At 41.0% G+C, this 20,105-nt stretch overlaps 1 protein-coding gene across 20 annotated transcripts in view; it reads right to left on the bottom strand.

Annotated features, from left to right (window-relative positions):
• NFASC (neurofascin) overlaps window positions 1–20,105 on the bottom strand; it is a 177,700-nt gene that overhangs the window by 59,474 nt on the left and 98,121 nt on the right. For all 20 annotated transcript variants that reach the window (XR_013840286.1, XM_079981921.1, XM_079981924.1 and 17 more), the window contains 8 exons: window positions 8,883–8,994; window positions 7,679–7,863; window positions 5,888–6,019; window positions 5,028–5,171; window positions 4,487–4,598; window positions 4,055–4,221; window positions 2,392–2,539; window positions 899–1,023 (listed from right to left, as the gene is read on the bottom strand). Coding sequence is in view for 19 of the 20 variants with exons in the window: in XM_079981921.1 (XP_079838047.1) it covers window positions 899–1,023; window positions 2,392–2,539; window positions 4,055–4,221; window positions 4,487–4,598; window positions 5,028–5,171; window positions 5,888–6,019; window positions 7,679–7,863; window positions 8,883–8,994 (1,125 nt within the window). In the remaining variant the exon portion in view is untranslated. The remainder of the gene's footprint in view (window positions 1–898; window positions 1,024–2,391; window positions 2,540–4,054; window positions 4,222–4,486; window positions 4,599–5,027; window positions 5,172–5,887; window positions 6,020–7,678; window positions 7,864–8,882; window positions 8,995–20,105) is intronic.

A 20,105-nucleotide genomic window follows, 5' to 3' on the forward strand; every position in this document is an offset into this window, starting at 1 on the left:
GGTGCCCTTTGGGAGCACACGGCACTTACCTTACCCTAAATCAGGCCATTGCTCAGTTATGTCTGCACTGACTCGCAGTGGCTCTCCAGGGTTTCTGGCAAGAGTCATTCCCTGGAGATGACAGGGACTGAACCTGGAAGCTTCTGCATGCAAAGCAGATGCTCTACCATTGAGCTACAGTCCCTCCTCTTGCAGTTGTGTCCCATGGTCCAGCCCTATCAGCACCACTCACCACAAGGACCAGAGTACCAGTCTTCACTGAATTTTCTTGGAAAACAGGCCCTGCTATGCACCTAAATGTATTCCAGTTATCATCATAACTAACTAGCTCACAGACAAGACCGAAACACAAAAGATGCAGAGTTGTTCAAAATGTTTGCTTAGGTGTCAGGGACTTCAACATCTGGACAAAACTCAAGTGTACTTCATTGACTTCAGATTAACCAAAGTCCTGTGGGCCCTGCCTGGTCACTTGCAACAAGGAATGGAAGGATCTGTCCATTTCATTTCTCTCAATTTCTCATCTTTCCAATTTTAAATTCAGTTTCCCACATTTCTGCAGCATTTTGTGACTTTTTTTTTAAAAAATCCTTATGAAAATTAGCTACAGTTAGCAAGGTGCCCTGGTTAATCTTCAGATATCTGCTCAGAAAGACCACTGAAACCTTTTTGGCTAAGCTTTTACTTTAAAGACAATACAGGGTGTTAGAAGTTGTTAAGAATAACATTCCAAATTCAAAGGAATTTGTTATATGTTTCATGACCATTGCACATGGTACCCTGTATGTGTTACTCTACAACACAGGAGAACAGGTATTAAAATCTGTCAAAATAAGCTGTCAGTCCCCCCATGGACCTCGTCTCAAGCTCTGTAAACTTAAAAGGAATATCAAGTTACCCAGAACAGTGAGATGGGCTCTGGCAGTGTCTCGATCTAATTCAGTGCTGGCAACACAGGTGTAATATCCTTGATCTTTTTCAGCCACTCCATATATCGTCAGGCCATCTTCTTCTTTCTTCATCCTTTCACAAAAGGAAAACATCAGAAATAAACCTACACACAGTAAGAATAATCTGACCCTGCAGCTTGCTTCAAGCAATGGCAGGACCAGCTGTAACAGCTATCTTGTGTATGTTTATTCATTTTTATTTTATTTAGTATGCTTTTATGCTGCCCTGCATCTTATAATCTAAGGGCAGGTTACAAACAAAATGTAAACATAAGAGATAAAATATAAAATGATCTAGTACAACAATTTTATGTTCTGTTACAACGCAGTGTAAGAAAACAGTCTCTGACCTCTGGTGACAAAATCTTTGGCTGCAATTGAAACCCCCTTTGCAATGCCCCTCCATGTAACTGGGTAAAGGTGTCCATCCACTGGCGCAGAACTCTCAATGCACCCACTGAACATGCAGGAGATGTACAGGCAGTGGGATCCTCAACAGTGGTAGCCTTCAGAAAGCTCCAAAATATGGTGTTTTGGGGGTAGGCTGAGCTAGCCCTGGATCTTCTAGATCTCAAGCTGGCCCTCCTGCTATAATTTACCAGCACTGGGCCATATCCAGGCCAGTTCCAGGCTGACACAACAATTTCCATGCACCTCTACCTTCCAACCTGGCCAGTATGAGTAACCAGGCTAGAGATACGGCAGCAGCTCCACCTCTCTATCACACCCTGCTGCTGTCGTCTAGACTTTAGATTCTCCTGCCAAGCTTTTAATTTCCAGTAAGAGGTAAGAAACACACCCACTGTTATTTTCACACAGTCTGCTACTTCTGTTGTATGTCAGAGTAAGCAATATTAACTGCTGCATAGAGACACCACCCCCAGGAACAATATGGCAACAATTGGCCATTCCAAGTTTATTTATACTGTATGACACTAATTAACAAATTACACGGAAATAATATTATTCATTATGGTAGAAGAGAGTGATTCTGGCTGGCTTTGGCAACACAGTTACCTTATATAAAGTCAGACTATTTGTGCATCTACGGATGGGGGAACCTTTGGCCCTGCGGATGTTGTTGGATTCCAACTCCCATCAGCCCTAAGCAGCTTGGCCAATGATCAGGGACGATGGGAGTTATAGTCCAACAACATCCAGAAGCCCACAGCTTCCTCATCCCTGATCTAGGTCAATATTGTCTACTCTGGTTGGCAACAGCTCTCCAGGGTCCTATCACTTATCACTTGATAATTTTACCTGGAGATGCCAGGGGCAGAACCTGGGACCTTAAAACTACAGTTCCCCTCCCTGGAGAAAAGACAGCAGTACAGCTTACCAACATAGCAAAAGGATTTATTCCTTCTTTGTGTCCTCTGGATACATAAAATGTTAACATCTTGAGAAACATACAGCCTATGAAAACGAAGACAGCACAGACCTGCTTCCAAAGTACAGAGGGGAATCATCCTTGAGCCAGGTGACCGTAAGTCTCAGCGTGGGGTCATGCCTAACCCGACACATTAGATGAACTGTGGAACCCTTCTTTGGCACAGCATCCTTTGGCCCATCTATGATCCTCGTTAGATCTGTGAAGAGTTATACAGTTATAAATCGTAAGAATGTAATTTTGGGGACTGTGCGAGTAGTCAGTTGAAGTTTAGTGGAAAGAAACCACAGACACTTTGGGCAATGAGAAATAATTTAGTCAGATTGAAGAGTTCCTACAGATTTCTAGCTGCAATTCTTTTCCATACCCATAACTACACGTTATAGAGTGATAAATCCTATAAATATTCTTTTATTCCATAGCAATGCCAACTTTGAATACACATGGTGGTGGTATCTGAGACATGTACTTTTGTGCTATGGAACGATTTGATAAATGGCTGTTTTAGAGAAGCAAGTTACTGTATTTTTCCGTGTATTGGAAAAATACACGGAAAAATCATGTCAAAAAACTGGGGTTGTCCAATACACAGATAGTGGCATGGGGGGGGGGGAGATGTTGCATGCAGGGAGCTATCTGGGGGCACTGGCTGGTGGCGCGCAGCTTCCCCTGATGCCGCTGTGCATGGGAAGCACTCCCTGGATCGTTTCCCACGCACAGTGGCATGGGGGAAGGTGCCCTCTAGCCAACTGGCTGGCTGGCTGGAGCACAACTTCCCTTGATGCTGTTGCACACAGGGAGTGTTTCCTGCCCGCAGCTGCATGGGCAGAGAGGCTCAACAACTTTGGGCCATCTCCCCTCATTTTCTTAAAACTGAGTCCCCCCAAATAGGGGGGAGTCTTATATATGGGGGCATCTAATAGACGGAAAATTACAGTATATCACAAATTCCAGTGGCAGGAATATTTTAAATATTTCAGGTTACAGATATGTACTTCTCCAATATATTCACTTACTCCCACTCTGAGGTCTCTTCAGAGTTCTCAGCATCTGCTTAGGGAGCCCCCAAAGACAAGATTGTGTGACAGAGTGTGTCCCCTTTCAGCTGGCCGTCTCCATTCAAAGCTCTTCTTTTATCCCACCCTGTCTCCTTACTCTCTATAATCTTTATATTTCAACCTCCTTCTCCTTCATTTCTATCTTTCCTTTACCCTACCCCCCTCCACTTAACATATGTTGCAAGGATCTACTGATTAGGTGGTGAAACAGGGTCAGATGACAGATCCCTCCTGTCACTGGAGTGTGGTGCATGGTGTTGGGAGTCCATAGCATTCCCATCTCTGTGGGCAAAGCTAGATAGCCTCTGTATCTTCTCATAATGGAACAGGTAAGCAGGATGGGAAATGAACCAACTCACAGGACTTTTGGAAATTGTTGCTTAGCGTTAGTTCGGAGGAGTCTATCAGCTACAACTCAACAAGTGACAGAGGCCCACAGTCCATTTATTTCAGGAACACTCGATCAGTCACATCATAGCATGTATTGCTGCTTTCCCTCCTGGTTATACTTGAAGCTATCTTAAGACCCACTGAAGAGCACAGCTATTTAACCTTATGAGCATGAACCAAATATAGCATTCTTGTCATCAGAGGGTACCCAAGATCTACATTTTCTGGAGAATACTTGCTCTCTGCTTAAACAGAAGCCATCTTACCTTTTATTTCCAAACGAACCTGGTTCTGTGCTTTGCCCAGGAGATTGGTGGCCACACAGGTGTAAGTTCCTTGGTCTTCTTTCCGAGCCCTGATTATTTCCAAAGTCCCATTCTCGTGAACTATATAGTTGCCACCATGCAGCGTGCTTCCCTGGCCATTCTTAAACCTCACAACAACACAAGATAATGCTTGTAAGAGAGGGAAGCAGAATAAAGGTGCAGATTGACTTCCAAGTGTGGGTACAGGATTGCAGAGAAAGGGAGCAATCCTCTGCTCAGTAGGCAGGCGGTTGAGATACATCCAAGATACATTCCTTTATGGCCATTTATCAATGAATTGAAACACATTTGATTCTAATAGAAATTCAATTGATTTCAAAAAAGATTATCTGTCCCAAACAGATGGTATGGCTTAATAATAAAAATCCTTACCATCGTAATGTGGGGATTGGGGATCCAAAGAATGGACAGTCAAGACGAGTCCGGTTGTTTAGAATTACTTTGATCAGCTGATTACGAGGGGCAAGGATCCGAGGAATAACATCTTTAAAAGAGATATGTAGATAGATAGAAAGATAGATAGATAGATAAACAGATAGCCTATAAAGGTAGTCAGAAATTTTCATTTGTTTTACAGAATATATATTATGTCTAGCTTTACATTTTTGTTTTTTTTTGGCTTTTGCTTATTGTTCTCATTGATGGGTTTTTGTCTTCAATCCATTCTAGATGGGATGTGTGACACAATCAGCTTTGGAAGGGAATAAATATATTCCTTTTGCCTATCAGTAACTGCCTACACATATAACTAAACTCCTTTGCCTTTCATGAGTTAGATCAGCTGACGTTCAAGGATGTTATGGTTTGCTAGGGAAAGAGAAATAATGATTTCTTGTTCACTTCAAAATAGTGCCTTCGGTGACCCTCTATAATCTAAAGATGTCAAGAGCCCATTTGTCCATTCAATACTTACCCAGCACACTGACAAAGGCATTAGCCAGCAGGTACCCATGTTCGTTAGAAGCATTGCATTGGTAAACAGCACTGCTGCCACTTTGGATGTCCCGAAACATAACAGTGTCTCCCGTTACTTCACGGCTTGGGTTGGGAGTGGAACCTTTGAGAAAGACATAAACATAAGTGATACACAGTTTTTAGCCTTGCCATTAATAGGGCTCGGCTAATCTGCCAATTTTGGTTTCTCTCGTTTTCTTGTTTTTCCAAGTCTTCCATTTTCCACATCAGTTTGTGTCTTTTTTAAAGTCCTCGTGAAAATTCATCAGAATTTAAGTGTGAATTTATTTTAATATACAGTACTGCATGTTTGTATGCAATTTTGCCCCAATATACACATTTTTGCAAAGCCGAACATCTTGACGTGGAAATGATTTCCTTTTTTTGTGGTGCTTAAAGGCAGATCCCCAATATCATAATATAGTTCACTATGGGAATAAATGAATTTGTTCAGAATTCTGTCTTCCCTTTAAAAGATTATCATGACTGATGCTATGCACTGGCGGAGGAAGAGGAGTGTGGGGGGAATGCACTGCCCCCGGCAGCATGATCCCGGTGGGGTGCCAACGCGGCTGCCCCCCAGCCCGCGCTGGGCGCCACGCCCCGCAAGCGGTGTGCCATGCCCCTGGGATGCACGCCAGCCCCGTCCCGTCTGCTCTCCACCCCCCGGTGCCGGAGCATGAAGCTCCGCCACTGATGCTATGTATGGTCATCAGTTAAGATCACAGTTACTTGAAATTACAGCATTTCCTTCTCCACACCCATGAAATCAAGATACACTATAAGCCATTATCTCCTGTTCGTAACAGGTTTGCTTACTTTCTATAGGTTCTCCATTCACCAGCCACTGGATGGAAGGCTTGGGGTTACCATTGGCTCGGCAAACGAGTCTCCCATCCTCACCAGGAGCCAAAATAAGATTCTCTGGTTCATCCAACCAGTAAGGAGCAGCTTTAGAACAAGAGAGTGAGAGACACACACCAAAGTGTATTATAGCTATCTCAGCAAAGCTCCTTCTGTGTTCTTTCAGCATAGACTATACTGATTAGTATATAAAAGTGACTGATAATCATCCTTCTGTACCATTTTTTTTTAAAACGCACCATCTCAAGAACAGCTTAACATGAGCAGCATAGACATATACAGCAGACACAATAAGCCTGTGTCGATAACACTTAATAAAAACCAGCAGCAGTAAGCAGCCATTTTAATTTCCCACAAAGTATCAAAGCAATGTTTTCAGGCATTGTGGAAAACTTCAGTGGCCACAAAGCACTGCCACCACCAGGCACGGCTGGGGGACTCTATCCTAGGAGGGGCTGACTAAAGGGCACTTTGCCCATGATCCCCTCAAACTTGGAGCTTGCCTGGGTAGTTTGTAGCTTTATGGGAGGAAACCAGCATTTTGGTATAGGTTATAAAACAATTAAGGTCAAAATTGATGTCACTGCTGGAAATGTTTATTATTTATTATTATTAAGTGTTTTTTGTTGATATTACACCTCCAGTATAAGATACAGCTAGAATTCTTCTTATATAACACAGGGAGGATTCACATTACTGGTAGCAAAAGCGTACAGTGGTACCTCAGGTTACAAACATTTCAGGTTACAGACTCCACTAACCTGGAAGTAGTACCGCAGGTTAAGAACTTTGCCCCAGGATGAGAACAGAAATCGCACGGCAGTGGTGTGGCAGTGGCGGGAAGCCCCATTAGCTAAAGTGGTACCACAGGTTAAGAACGGTTTCAGATTAAGAACGGACCTCTGGAACAAATTAAGTTTGTAACCAGAGGTACCACTGTACTGTTCTCATTCATGTAAATAAAAATTCTATTGTCTCTTTGCTGAAGACAGTCTTTTTTCGTTTTGACAGGAACAGTAATGTTTTGGAGGCACAAATTAGATCAACCTGGGTTGAGGAAACATGCATCTCTCATAATGACAGAATGTTGCATAGGGGATGTATTCTCTCCCTAATGATATTAATGACTAAGTGTATTAAGTCTGAATGTTCATCTATGGAATAAAAATTCCTAGGTACATATATCAAGCATGTGAGAAATAAGAGTTATCTTGAATCCTTTTCCTTGACATCTAGTTTTCAGCATGCAGGTGTTTTTTTTTTTTTAAATGCAAGAACATTCCATCCTGAAATCTCCCACCTGCAGTCCAAAGTACTACAGTTTCAACCTATAACCTGTCGCTCATGTTAATCAGAGAATGCTGTTATTGGGTGGCATATAAATGTGGCAGATATATAAATAGCTCTTATTTCAGCAACAGGCTTCATGCAGTTTAAGAAAAATACTTCCTGAACATTTCCCATAAAACCAAACCAGCAATGACAGGCTTATGTTCTCTTTTGCAAAGTACAAGGAAGATATATGAGCCACATGCTTAGATGGCAGAAGATTTCAATAGTTTAGCTAGAAGGGTGTGTATGAACAAAATATTTCTTATCTTTGGTTGCTACAGAGGAAGATTTTCCAGGTTAGCCTGATCCCATCCTTCTAGGGCAGAACACTCTGTTCTCCACAAATCCCTCCCAGGTGCCTTTTGATTTGCTAATTGACAAAGGAATAAGAATGGTATAGTAAATATGACGTACCCTTCACTCTCACCGAGATTGTGTGGCGGCTAGTTCCCACTTTGTTGGAAGCTAAGCAGAAGTATTCCCCAGAATCTTCCTCAGAAACATTGGCAATATGAAGAGCCTTGTTGAAGTTCTCCAGCTTGGTCCTGCCTGCTGGGAGATCACCTCCTTTCTTGTGCCATACGATGTCTGGTGTTGGGCTACAGGAAAGAGGAGAATAGGATTTGACATGAAGCCTCTCCCAACATGAAATGTACACTATAAAGGAATTCCCTGCAGCCCAGCTTCTTAAAACAATGATTTAATGCTTAAGTACATGCACGTACAAGATTCTGTGTTAAACCCCTGGTTTCTGTGGTAATAATATTTCAGGGAGCAGTTCAGGGAAAAGACTTTGGTCTGAGAGAGCCTTGTAAGCCATTGACACTTGAGAATAGGCAATTATGGGTGGTATCCAACTAATGTGTGGTGTCAGTGCAAGGATTTATGTTTGTACAACAAAACTTTCCCCTTCTCTCCTTCCCCACTGCATACTCCCCCCACTCTGTTCTGGAGGGGGAATCCCTGGGACAGATGTGGGGTGGCATGGGGTAGGAGAAGTGCCATTGCCCATCCTTGCATTGATGGCACCTGTTAGTTGTATAATAACTATTTAATCTGGCTTATGGGTCATATAAATTGCTTGAATGAAGCTTCCTACTGATAAACACTATTTTGTACGTACAGGAGTTAATGTTGGCAGTATAAACTGTGATAACTGATCTCTACCGGTAGATCACTGGATGTCTGTGGTAGATCACTGGCTCCCCCCCCCAAAAAAAAGCTCAACAACATTGACCTGAACCCCCCAAAACAGGGCTTTCCTTCCTGCCAGTTTATAACTGTTTATCACAGTCTCTTGGGAATTGGCCACCCCTGCCATATATTATCCCTGTACTGCTCTTGAAAAGCTCTCATAACCATAGATATTACTGTTGATGTTAACAACAGTCAAGCCACATCCCATTAAAATGAATGGATTTTAGTTTCCCATTGGAGCCACGTTATTTCACATCCTTAATGGAGACGCTTTCTATTTGCTAATACTCCAATAAGGAGGAATCAACAGCCAGCTGTGATTTTACCCCCATGAAAATCTGCAGGAAAAATAAGATCTAGACCAGGAGGATAGAGACGTATGTGACACACCATGGTTCCCCTGATCCCAAGTGGTACGTACACTCCCGAGGCAATGCATTCCAGCAAGAGGTCCTCCCCTCTCAGCACCATCTGATTGCTTGAAGTCCCAATGGGGTACATGAAGCTGGGGTGCCTTTCTGTGATACCTCGGGCTGAAATCAGGACATAAGGGGGGGAAATACACACTTGTAAATCCTTCTTCTCTACAAAGCTACTGGAAATGAAAGACAACCAACAGCAGGAGACAGGATGTAAATATATCAAGAGGCACAGAAAACCAGTGTCTTTCCAACCCCACAGACTTGATGGGGAAGTCTTTGTAGAGGTTGAGGCAGATGCTGAAATGATAAATTGAAATGGAAATAACAGACAAGGGCAGGAAGGAGCAGGGAATGGCAAGAAGGAATGGTGATGTTCCAGACGGATCACTTTATTCATAGCAAGAACACGTCAATTTAAGTAAGATTTTGCATTTAACAATGTACACGCTTTGACTCTGAAAAGCAGCTCTAGTAAAATTATAGATTTCCATTTTTCTTCAAAATAAATTATTTCACTGCAGTCAATGGGCCTTGACAAGGACAAATGTAGCTGGACTGTTGTTTCTACTTGAGAGTGAATACAGAATGATTGTCATTTCTACATTATCAATTTCAGCTTGGTGAATTTGCTAGTACTAATTAGGGATGTTCTGGGGGAAGAAAAAATAAATGTGACAAACACAGAGTTTAGATCTTATGCACTAAATTACTTCTATCCTCTATAATTACTTTCTGTGATTTACCACTCCTGTATCTCTCAAAAATAGATTTATTTTGTAATGGACTAGTTTGGGTTACAAATGACTCCCGTACAAAATACACAAATTTTCTCTTCTGAACATAATAGCGTTGCCTACTAAGAAAGAGCACATAAATTTCAGTTGGATAGGAATGAAAATAACATAGTAGTGAAATATTTCAATATCTACAGGGCCTCATAATCCAAGACCCTTCTTCGTGTGCCTCCTCCATGAGAGGTCTGGAGGGTGGCAATATGAGATATAATATTAAATTTAAAATTATTAATTGTTTTTTATACTACCCTTCATCTGTAGATTTCATGGCAGTTTGCAGCATAAAAATACAAGATAAAAACAACAAATACATAATAAAAACAAGAAAAGAACAAACCAGCACCCTCCCTAAAATAGATATAAATACAAGAAGGCTGCTCACATAGGATGTAAAAACACAGTACATAGACAGAGCTCTTTTCTGCACTAGGCAAACAATAGTGCAACATTTGCGCATTTAAATGAAAATTAACCCAGTAGCATGATGACATTACAATCTGTGTTAATGAATGGTGTCACAAGACATTATCACAATAATAATAATAACAACATAGTTATTCTGTGCTACTCAGTGTGGGGGCATCACTTTCAGGAACTGGAGATTTCCATAGAAGATGACACACACAGCCTGCAAAGGAGGGGAGCAAACATTTAAGGCAAGATGACTGACAAGACAAGTATAAGAACCATGGAAGTGTTAAAACACATAAACCAAAAAAGTACATGGAAGACTGAAAAAAACCCACCACAACAGTTTTCCATAAATACATGAAAGAAGTCTGCAAAGGAAACAGACTAACCACATGAATAAAACATAGAAGTGGGCAAAGGAGACATGATAGGCTGAAAGCAACAGAGGCAACAACAACAAAAAAGCAGGTTATTTTCCAGCTTGACGAAGCCACGTTAACAGTGGTGTTAAATGAGGTAAATGTCTGGCATTAGCCAAGAGATATTCAAGGCTAAAAGAGGAAGCAAATTATGGACTGGAGCTACTAGACTAAGATAAATGGATGCTGCAATGTAAGACATGTACTGAATGAATTGGTTTAGACAAATATTTCTACTACACTGATGAAAACTCCATCCTGAACCAGCAGTTCAGCAAGAGGCTATGGTCTGTTTATGGGCATGGGTGCTGAAGATCTCTCATATGTATAGGCAGGAAAGGAATGTAGGGTCAAGGATAAACGTCCACAAAATTAAGTTCACCTGCAGGCTGAGCCTAAGGACTTCATTAGGAAAACCCGCAATTCAAACTTCCAGGCTTGTTCACAAGCCGCAGCAGCAACATATGAGATGACTATATATATATATATATATATATATATATATATATATATATATGCAAGCATGTAGTTAATTAATTATTTGGTTAGTAGCATATCACTACAAAATAAATAACTGATAGCATTTACAAGACATATTTCAGATTGCTTCACTGAACACTTACTTTGCATAGAGACGAGACTTGGTTCAATCCCTAGCATTTCCAGGGATCTCTGGGAAAGACCCCTCTCTAAAGCCCTGGAGAGCACAGGGTCAACCCAGGGAGTTCTAAACTGGATGGACCAATGGTCCAACTTAGTATAAGGGAGTTTCCTAGATTCCTATGCAATGGTTGCTATGCTTGGAATCATTAATGTAAATCTCCAGTAACAAAATGTCCTCTCACAAACCAAAGCTTACAAAAAAAAAGAGGCACAGTTCACCAGGAACATCTCTGACATAAGCTTCTTTGAAACAAATGGGAATTTCACCAAGAATGAATGTTGCTGTTGTGCAACCCTTACTTATTTCCAAGGAGCCTGTGGAAGAGATGCTAACAGTTCATTATGCTGACCATCTTCAGATAGAACAGCTGTAGTGTGATCATTGACGCAAACACATAGAATATAATTGTCATGTACATGCAGGATGTGTCTTGGACAACTGGGATAATTTACTCTTTTAATCCTTTGAATATTAACACACCATTAAAACACCACCACCACCAGGTTGAAGTGCTTTTCCTCAAATGCTTGTGGAAGAGCTTGCACCTGTGGTATAATAGGGAGGTAGGTTCTAGAGCAGTCCACATGCTTTTCTCCTTTTGCTAGAGGATGCACAAGTGGAACAGTATTTCACTTTTCTTGGGCAGCACTAGAATAAGACTGTCCTTCTATGAGCAGCATACACCTTCCCCATGAGGAAGGGCACCATTGGAGCTAACACTTTCTTCCAGATTTAATTCAAAGAATAAAACTGCACCACTGAGGCTGCTGAACCACTGCACAACTGAAGCTAGTCCTGTTTACCAACTGTGTCCCCCACCTCTTATTTTTTTATCCCAGTGCAGTTGAGCAACATCAAATCACAGTGGTGGTCAACAAATTACAGGTCAACGCAGCTCCATGGCCATCTTAAGACCAAGGCACAAAGTAAAATAGTCTATCTGGCTCTAGGAAGAACTGCTCTGCTAGAAAATCCTGCCTCTGGCTTGTTTATGACCAGTGGTTACCATAATGATACAACACCAAGTTTACTGTAGGGTACTCATACTGCCACATAATCATAATATCTCTGCTCCAATCTCTTCTGCCCTGTGCACACAGCACTTTTGTTTCTGTGAGCTCCCTGTTAATCTGTCCTGGTTGCTGAAACAGACCCTGCAACACTGAAATAATGGAGTTCAGCTGGGCACTAGCTTTGCATCTATCACACCATGCAGGAGGCGCAGAGTTGTGCATAATCCCCTTAATCAGATTTACAAATGTGTAATGGGAAAAGATTATACATTACTAAATTTCAAGCTTCCGTATTCTTAATATGCTCCTAGGAGTAAAATTATTCTAAGAAAGCTAGAAAAGTAAGGAATAGAGTATGAACAATATCAAAGAACAGAGCTCCTAATTTAATTTTATATATTACAATTTATTTTAATTAAAAAAATACTTTTGATGAAGTGTAGCTCAAACATTTGATACTGGGTCAGCGTTTTTCTGGATTAAAATGGAAACACTTCACTCTTACACCCAAAGACACACACACACACACACACACACACACACACACACACACAGAGGCCGTGAGAGAGAGAGAGAGCACATTTCTCAATTAGTCCCCAGGTCAGTCAGCATGCATCCTTCTTGGAACTGTAGGATAGCACAGTTATTATCATTCCCAATGGTCTCACCCTTCCCTAAGTCCAGTCACTCAGAGCTCAGGTATGGAACCATACTTTCTGGGAAACAGCAGTCATTAAGATCTCCTGTGTGCCACTTCATAAGGGTACATGAGGGAATCCTGGTGCATCCTTGGTCCCCCTTCAAATGATGGTACTGTCTAAATACTGGCACGGGGAAGGGAAAACCAGTACTACTGCATTGGGCCGGTACATTCCAATGAGCACTGAACAATAGAAGCATCGAACCAAGTGTCCTAACTTCAAGCTGCACCTTGGTTCAGTAGCGGCTGGTGGTGTGGTGTGAGCATGGCTGCATGACCTGGCATCCCAATGCTGCCTGTCACTGCTGGTTACAGAGAGGGAGGAGACAAGGCAGTGGGGAGCTTGGCGCAGGAATGTCAGATTGGTGCGGTGCAATCCCAACATCAGAGCCAATCTCCCCTCTCAATTGACAGAAACACATGGCATTGGGAAGCCAGGCCAGTAATGCAGCCCCACTCACACTGCCCCACTATAGCTTTGGTCTCTCTCACTAGCATGTTATGCTACCTCCTCTGGGAATCACTGTTCCAGACATTTAGGTGTCTGCAAAAACATCCTCTATCGTGTCTCTCACCCACTTAGACTACAGTTTGATTCATACACACTGAGCTAATGTGAATTTCTTTTCCTCATATGAACCAGGCCTTGAGGAGTTCAGTGAATCACTGATGCAGTTGGGTGTAAAATTCTCTCTGTAGGAAAAAGCATCTCATGCCTAATTTTCAAACTTGAAGCTTGACCTGGACATTATCAGTGCCCCACAGTAGAGCTCAAAAAATGCACACACTTATGAGCTTAGGTGAGCCTTATTTAATATGAAAAAGAATGCTGACACAGCCATGAACAATGTTCAGATGCTATAGATGAGCTTTCAGGGTGTCACAGAGCCTGATAAGTACCAGTCCATTTTCTAGCGCTACATCCTGATCTATTTGCCAGACTGGTGCTGGTTTGACTTTCTCCAACATCCATGCAAAAAATCTGGCCCTTTATGGAATCCATGCTGCAAGATGAAGCAATGGTCACCAGCTTTGATAGCTTTGGAAGGTGATCTCGAAAAATTCATTGAAGTTCTGCCTACCGGTCATGGTGCTCAAATGCAATCTCCAGATTCAGAGGCATCATGTAACTGAATACCAGTTGTTGGGGACTAAGAACATACAAACATGAACCTTAAAGGATCAGGCCAGAGGGAAGCATCCTGTTCTCAAAGTGGCCAACCAAATGCCTGTGGAAAGCACACAAGCAGGACCTGTATGCAACAGCCCTCGGTTCACCTGTGATTCCCAGCAACTGGTAATCAGAGGCATACTGCCTCTGACAGTGGAGGTGGAACATTAGGAGGGAGCTATAGCCTTAATGCCCTAGTTATAGGTTTTCTGGCGGCATTTGCTTGGCCGCTTAGGAAACTGGGTGCTGGACTTTGGTCTGATCTAGCACAGATCTTATGTTCACATCAAAAATGTTCTTGGAAATTAAGCATGCTTTGTCAATTTTTCAGCCAGAGAGATTAAAGTAGGTCTGGCATAATAAAGATTTTCTATGCTAGGTGCACAACAACTACCTTCTTTTAGTTTTGCTATGGGAAAGCTCGAGTCTGCGTCATGTAACCATGACTATTCTTCAGTAAATTGTGGCTTCCTTTTCAACAGCTGTCCTCTATGGGCATCTCAAGGGCACCCCTGATTCTAATTAAAGGAACATTTCTTGTGACTCTTCCATTTACTTAGAACATACTGTGCTGCAGGCTCTTTGCAGGGAGGGGCGAGGGTTAAAAGAAGAAGTTCTAAACACAAATGATTGATTTCAGTTAAACTTGCTTCCAAACATGAGAAGCAAGCTTGCTAGAGTATTCCCACGGCAGTTTTTGCTATTACAAAACCAGCCTATCCATACTTTATATGGTAGCTATGTTCTTAAGACTTTTCACATTGTAGCATATTCTTCACTTCAAATCATCAGCCATGTTTTACGATACAAAATTTACATCCTTTATTCAGACACCATAGCATTACACTGTTTGATCTTTTAGATCTTGCTCTGGCCAGTCTACATCCAGACAGCCCAATTAGAAGCTAATGAAGGAGTGCTAACAACCTTAATGGAAACAGTGTTCAAGTTTGGGCTGTTCTTCACTATTTATCTACTATATTTGTATACTGATTTTCAACAAAAATGGCTCTCAAAGCAGTCCAAAACAATAGTTGATCTACAGGCAGATACTATTCTCAAAATATAATTTAGAGGACTATTAAAAACCAATCTGAACTATTTATTATTAGATTAAACTTTAATTCAGACAGGTGAGGTGGATTAAGGAAACAGGAAAAACCCTGTTGAGAAAGCTACACTTAACAAAATAACAAAGAAGAAGACTATAGCAGACACCTAGCAAATGTAGCAGGATCTCTACCCTAAGCATAAGTATGGGCTCTGACTCTCAACTTGGACCAGTGGCACTGGAGGTAGAGATGCTTTAAACTGATCAGCATCATGACCAAGCCCAAGCCAGAAACTCTTGGATCAGGGGCCCTTCAATCAATCAGGATATCTGGAGTTTTCAGTCCCCTGAGGAATTGACAGCCTCCATGTTAGGGGGCCTGTACACCCAAATTGGCCTGTCAATGTAAAAATGCAACACCAAAATCCAAAGGAAGAAGAAGAAAGAAAGGTGGGATATAAATGTAATACAAACCAAACAACCAACCAACCAACCAACCAACCAACCAACCAGGAAGTAGGAAAATGCATGCTGCTCCATTTTAGAGTACTAAGAAAGAAGTATACACCCATGTCCCCAAGAGATGGTTGGTGGTTCTAGCAACCTACAGAAATGGATTAATCTCAAGAGAATTAAAAAGGTAGGCTTGACTTGGAGTGGAAAACCTGTTCCACACAAAAGCAAGCGGCTGCTAAAGCCAAGTTTAGTAGGAGGATGGGGACAGGAAGATCCATGTTTTGCAACTCAGATTGCTTGATCAGAGAGGCAATCTGTCTCACTGCCTACAACAGAACAAGCCTTTCAGAGAGGGGAGAGATGATGGTAGGATACCCAATAGATAACAGGGTAAGCCTCTGAGGGCACACATGTGGCAACTGCGGAGCACACAGTCTCCAAACAATGAGAAAAGAAATCAAATGAAATGTACAGAAAACACAAGTTGGATGGGGCAGAAATGTTAGAATTCCTGCTCCATGATTGCAGTCATTGGATTTTTGTCTATCACATGGTGGCATATGTTTTAACTCCACAAAGTGGGAAGTGACGGAGACAGGATGTTTGTGTTACTGTGTTCTGTGAAGTGGGACTATTGTCCTTTGTTCTTTTTCTCTTTGCTGTCTGATGCTACAGAGAGAGGGAGCCATGTTGCAGTGCTCCGTGTGTGCTTATATGTAAATAAAGTAGATTGGACAAAATGCTGAGTTGCTGAGGTCTGTTATGCATGATGCGCAAACTCTGCGGAACCCTAAGTGTGCCGGCGTCGGTTGGCATTGGTCACTTTGATGTTTGGGCAGAAGAAAGCTTTTGAAGCTCCCGAACGAACGACCAGGAGGGAGAGAACATGCCAGTTGGACATGTGTCTCTGCCAGGGTCCTACTCGAGTGTAGGCCGAGCTCCTGACAGAAATGTGCTCAAGTTCTGCTATGGGAAGCTGTGAGAACAGGATGTTGGACTACATGGGCCCTTGGCCTGATCCCGAAGGTTCTTATGGTCTTAGATTGGCTTATTGGAATCTCTTACTTTAAGAAAGGTAGCTAGATAGGCACTTCCAAACCAGAGAGATGCACAACTCTCAAATGTTTTTCTTTAAAACAAAAGTAAGTTCACAAACTGTTATTTGTAACTGAGATTATGCCTGTGTGCGCAATTTATTTCACTATAAACTAATACACATCCATTTCTAATCTATTGCAAACAAAAAGTACTTTGTTTCTATTTTCTGCAAATTCTCTTCCCCTTCCACTGAAGTTAATCCCCCTGCAATTGTTTACATTATCACACCATTTGCACACAACTTTCAATATACAGCAGAAGAATGATTCAGGGCCCCCTGGGAGCCAAGTGATTGTATATCTAAAGCACAATTTATAATTCAGGCTTCTCCTAGTGTTACATTCTCCTGAGGAAGTATTCTTCACTTAGACAAAGAAGAAAGAACAAATAATCTTTGGAAGCATTAAAAAAATGCAACGTTACATACAAAATTACATAGATTATCAATCATGAAGGAAAAATCAAATGGTTTTTTTATCATCGACTACTGACAATCATACCTATTATAGACATTTCTTTTAAATGGACTGAGGAAAAAGGTACATTATTTTTTATGTGTAAATCTCATCGTCTGTGTGTATTCAGTAAAACTTTGTTGGAGAGCTGTTGTCTTTGCAGCTAAGTATTGATCCATGCTACCTAAACAACGAGGTTTAGATTAACAGAATTTGACTACCACATGTGATTTTTAAAAGCTCAGACTGGACAGGGTAATTTTTAAAAACATATATACAGTACAAAAGTAATCCATTTAACACCACATGAATAAAGTGCAACATCACATGTATGAACTGATTTGAAGACATTACCAGCATCATTGCCAACAGCTACCATTAAATGGAGACACATTTCAGGTGCTACAGACTAAACAAGTGCAATTTGTGGAGTCCGAGTACTCAAGATGGGAGACATGTAAAATATATAGGAAAAATTTAATATGTCCATGAAAATGCCTTGTTTTCACTGACCAACCAAAAAGTGTTATTAACACAATAGTAAGTCAGGTTAGGTACAGAGGAGTTAGAACGTGAAGTTCTCCAGAAGTCAGTATTGACTCACCACTGTATATGTCAGTGTGATTTCGAAAGGACGTTTCATTATGGGGATGCTCTGTAATAAACAAAAGAACGTGAGCGTACCAAAGGCAACAAAGCATGCACTGAGTAACAAAAGACGAAATGGAGAGGAGGTGTACAAAAGGAAAAGAACACACACACATAACAGAAATTATAAAAAAGCAAAAAGCAAAATAAAAAAGAGGCAATGACATACACATAACATCCAAAAAAAACTTCAACACAATTTGGAAAGAAACAAAGAACACAGCAACGGAAGTCAGCAATTGAAGAAGACTGCTTTTTTCTAGGAAATGCAAAATTATGAACTAAAAAACCCCAACTCGCATTAACACAAAATCAAATATGTTCAGATGCGTTCCAAAAACATGGATTTTTAAGTTTGACTTTTAAAATGCCAGGAAATAATCAAAGCATTTTAATTATTATTATCAATAACGTTGTTAACATCCAGCTCTACTTTTGGGAAGAACAATTAGTTTGTCATCAGATTTGTAAAAAGGAAAAAGATAAAGAATGCATTCCTGATATTTGTTCCAAGGGTACAAGATGGATTACTTTCAGCTTTAACAATGAAAAAACAAGTTATAAAAGTATAAGAAAAACAACTGGGGTTTTAGAAGATCATGGAAGCATTATTAGAATGAACTGCCTTTCATCTTTTAAAAATGCAAAGCGATAAGCACATTAGAAATAATCCAATGGCAACAGTAGGCTTGCAGATAAACCCACAAAAGTTATGTGACAGCATTTTTATTTTATTTTTTAAAAACTGGATTACGAAGATGCTGCTGAGCACCAGCATCCCGCCAAGCATGGCTTGGTATATATTATCCTCAAAATGGACACTTAGACCTGCTGAAGCACCCCAACGATTGTGTCCTCATTCACCTCTTACAAGGTGTGTGTGGGGGAGACTACTTGTAAGTCTTCATTACTATAACACTGAAAATGGCATAAATGCAGAGAAACTTTAATGTACTTCACCAATGTCACTCTCCAAACCCAATACCACCCATTTCATGAAATCCCATGACTCCATTTAGGATTTACATAAGAAAAAAATGGCCATATATTTTAAACCACCTTTATTAGTCTAAGATTTGCTAAAATTGTCAGGTTTAAGTCTGACAGCATACCACATCATACTAAAAGCCATGTAGGTAAATAAGGAACTAGGGCACTTTGAAAAGCAAAGTACGTTTGAACACAAAAGCGACCACTTACATTAGGAAAAAATGAGGTTTTTTAAAAGGGGTAATCTGCTTTAATCTTAAACATTAAGGCTAAACTCATGGGCTTTGTTTGCTCATCATGCTAACCCTTAAACTAGGGGTGGCTAAATTGTTATCCTCTAGATATTGTTAGACTACAACGTTCATCATCCCTGATGTCTCAACAAGCTGGCTGGGGATGAGAGTTGGAGTCTACAACATCTGGAGAGCCACAGATTAGCAACCCCTTCCATAAACCATGTCTTATCATGGACAAACAACACAATAACACACTCTGCCAGATCCTTCCCACTTCGTTCCACCTCTGTCAGGAGCAACAAACATGTCTCCTTGGAGTTAGTGTGCTGCCAAAACCTATAATTGTGGCTTATTTCCCCATAAGCAAACCACATCTAGAAACCAAGGTTTATTCTTGGCTTGCTGAGCATTGTGCATTCAGAGAGGAACAAGCTACAAACCTGATTTGGGCAACATGGTAAACCAAGGACTGTGGTTGTTCCTGCTCCTGCTAGGTGGTGGTGCAAAACAAAAATGATCTGGCAGTGTCCACGAGGACACTGTCTGTTCACAGTAAGCCATAGTTTATGGCTCACTGTGATGTGTGAAAAAGGCCACTAGCTTTTTAAGGATTAGGACAACCCAAGTCTATTTTGTCTAAACCAGGCTTGGTAAGAAGTGGAATGACTACTATTCTTTATTTCCAAAAGAAGATCAATGTTCTGATCCTCAACACATTTGGAAGTAAATACTACTGATTTCAAGTTAGTGTGTCTAGCATTACAGCCTCTTTGCTTCCCTTTCAGATGAGAAAATCAATCATCATACAAAGCAATAACTTTTGTGGATTGAGCACTTACACAAAACAAAATACTGAACAAGTATCCAGATTTGAAACAAAAACAGATCACCGAACAACGTGCCAAACAGAAAGGCAGTTCAGTTCCTTTGAACATAAGATGAAATCTATTTTACATACAGGAAGAAAGTGGTCCTCTATTGAAAAGGTCTCTAGGAACGAAATGTGCACACAGTTTCCAAGTGAATATGTAAGAACAAGATGGCTGGAGACATACAGTACTCTTAATGAGCCTTCCAAAGAGCCACTTGTAACCTAGGGGTCACTAGGCAAAGGGC

Source organism: Podarcis cretensis (genome assembly GCF_951804945.1).
Source record: "Podarcis cretensis genome assembly, chromosome: 6".
NCBI classification, from domain to species: Eukaryota; Metazoa; Chordata; class Lepidosauria; order Squamata; family Lacertidae; genus Podarcis; species Podarcis cretensis.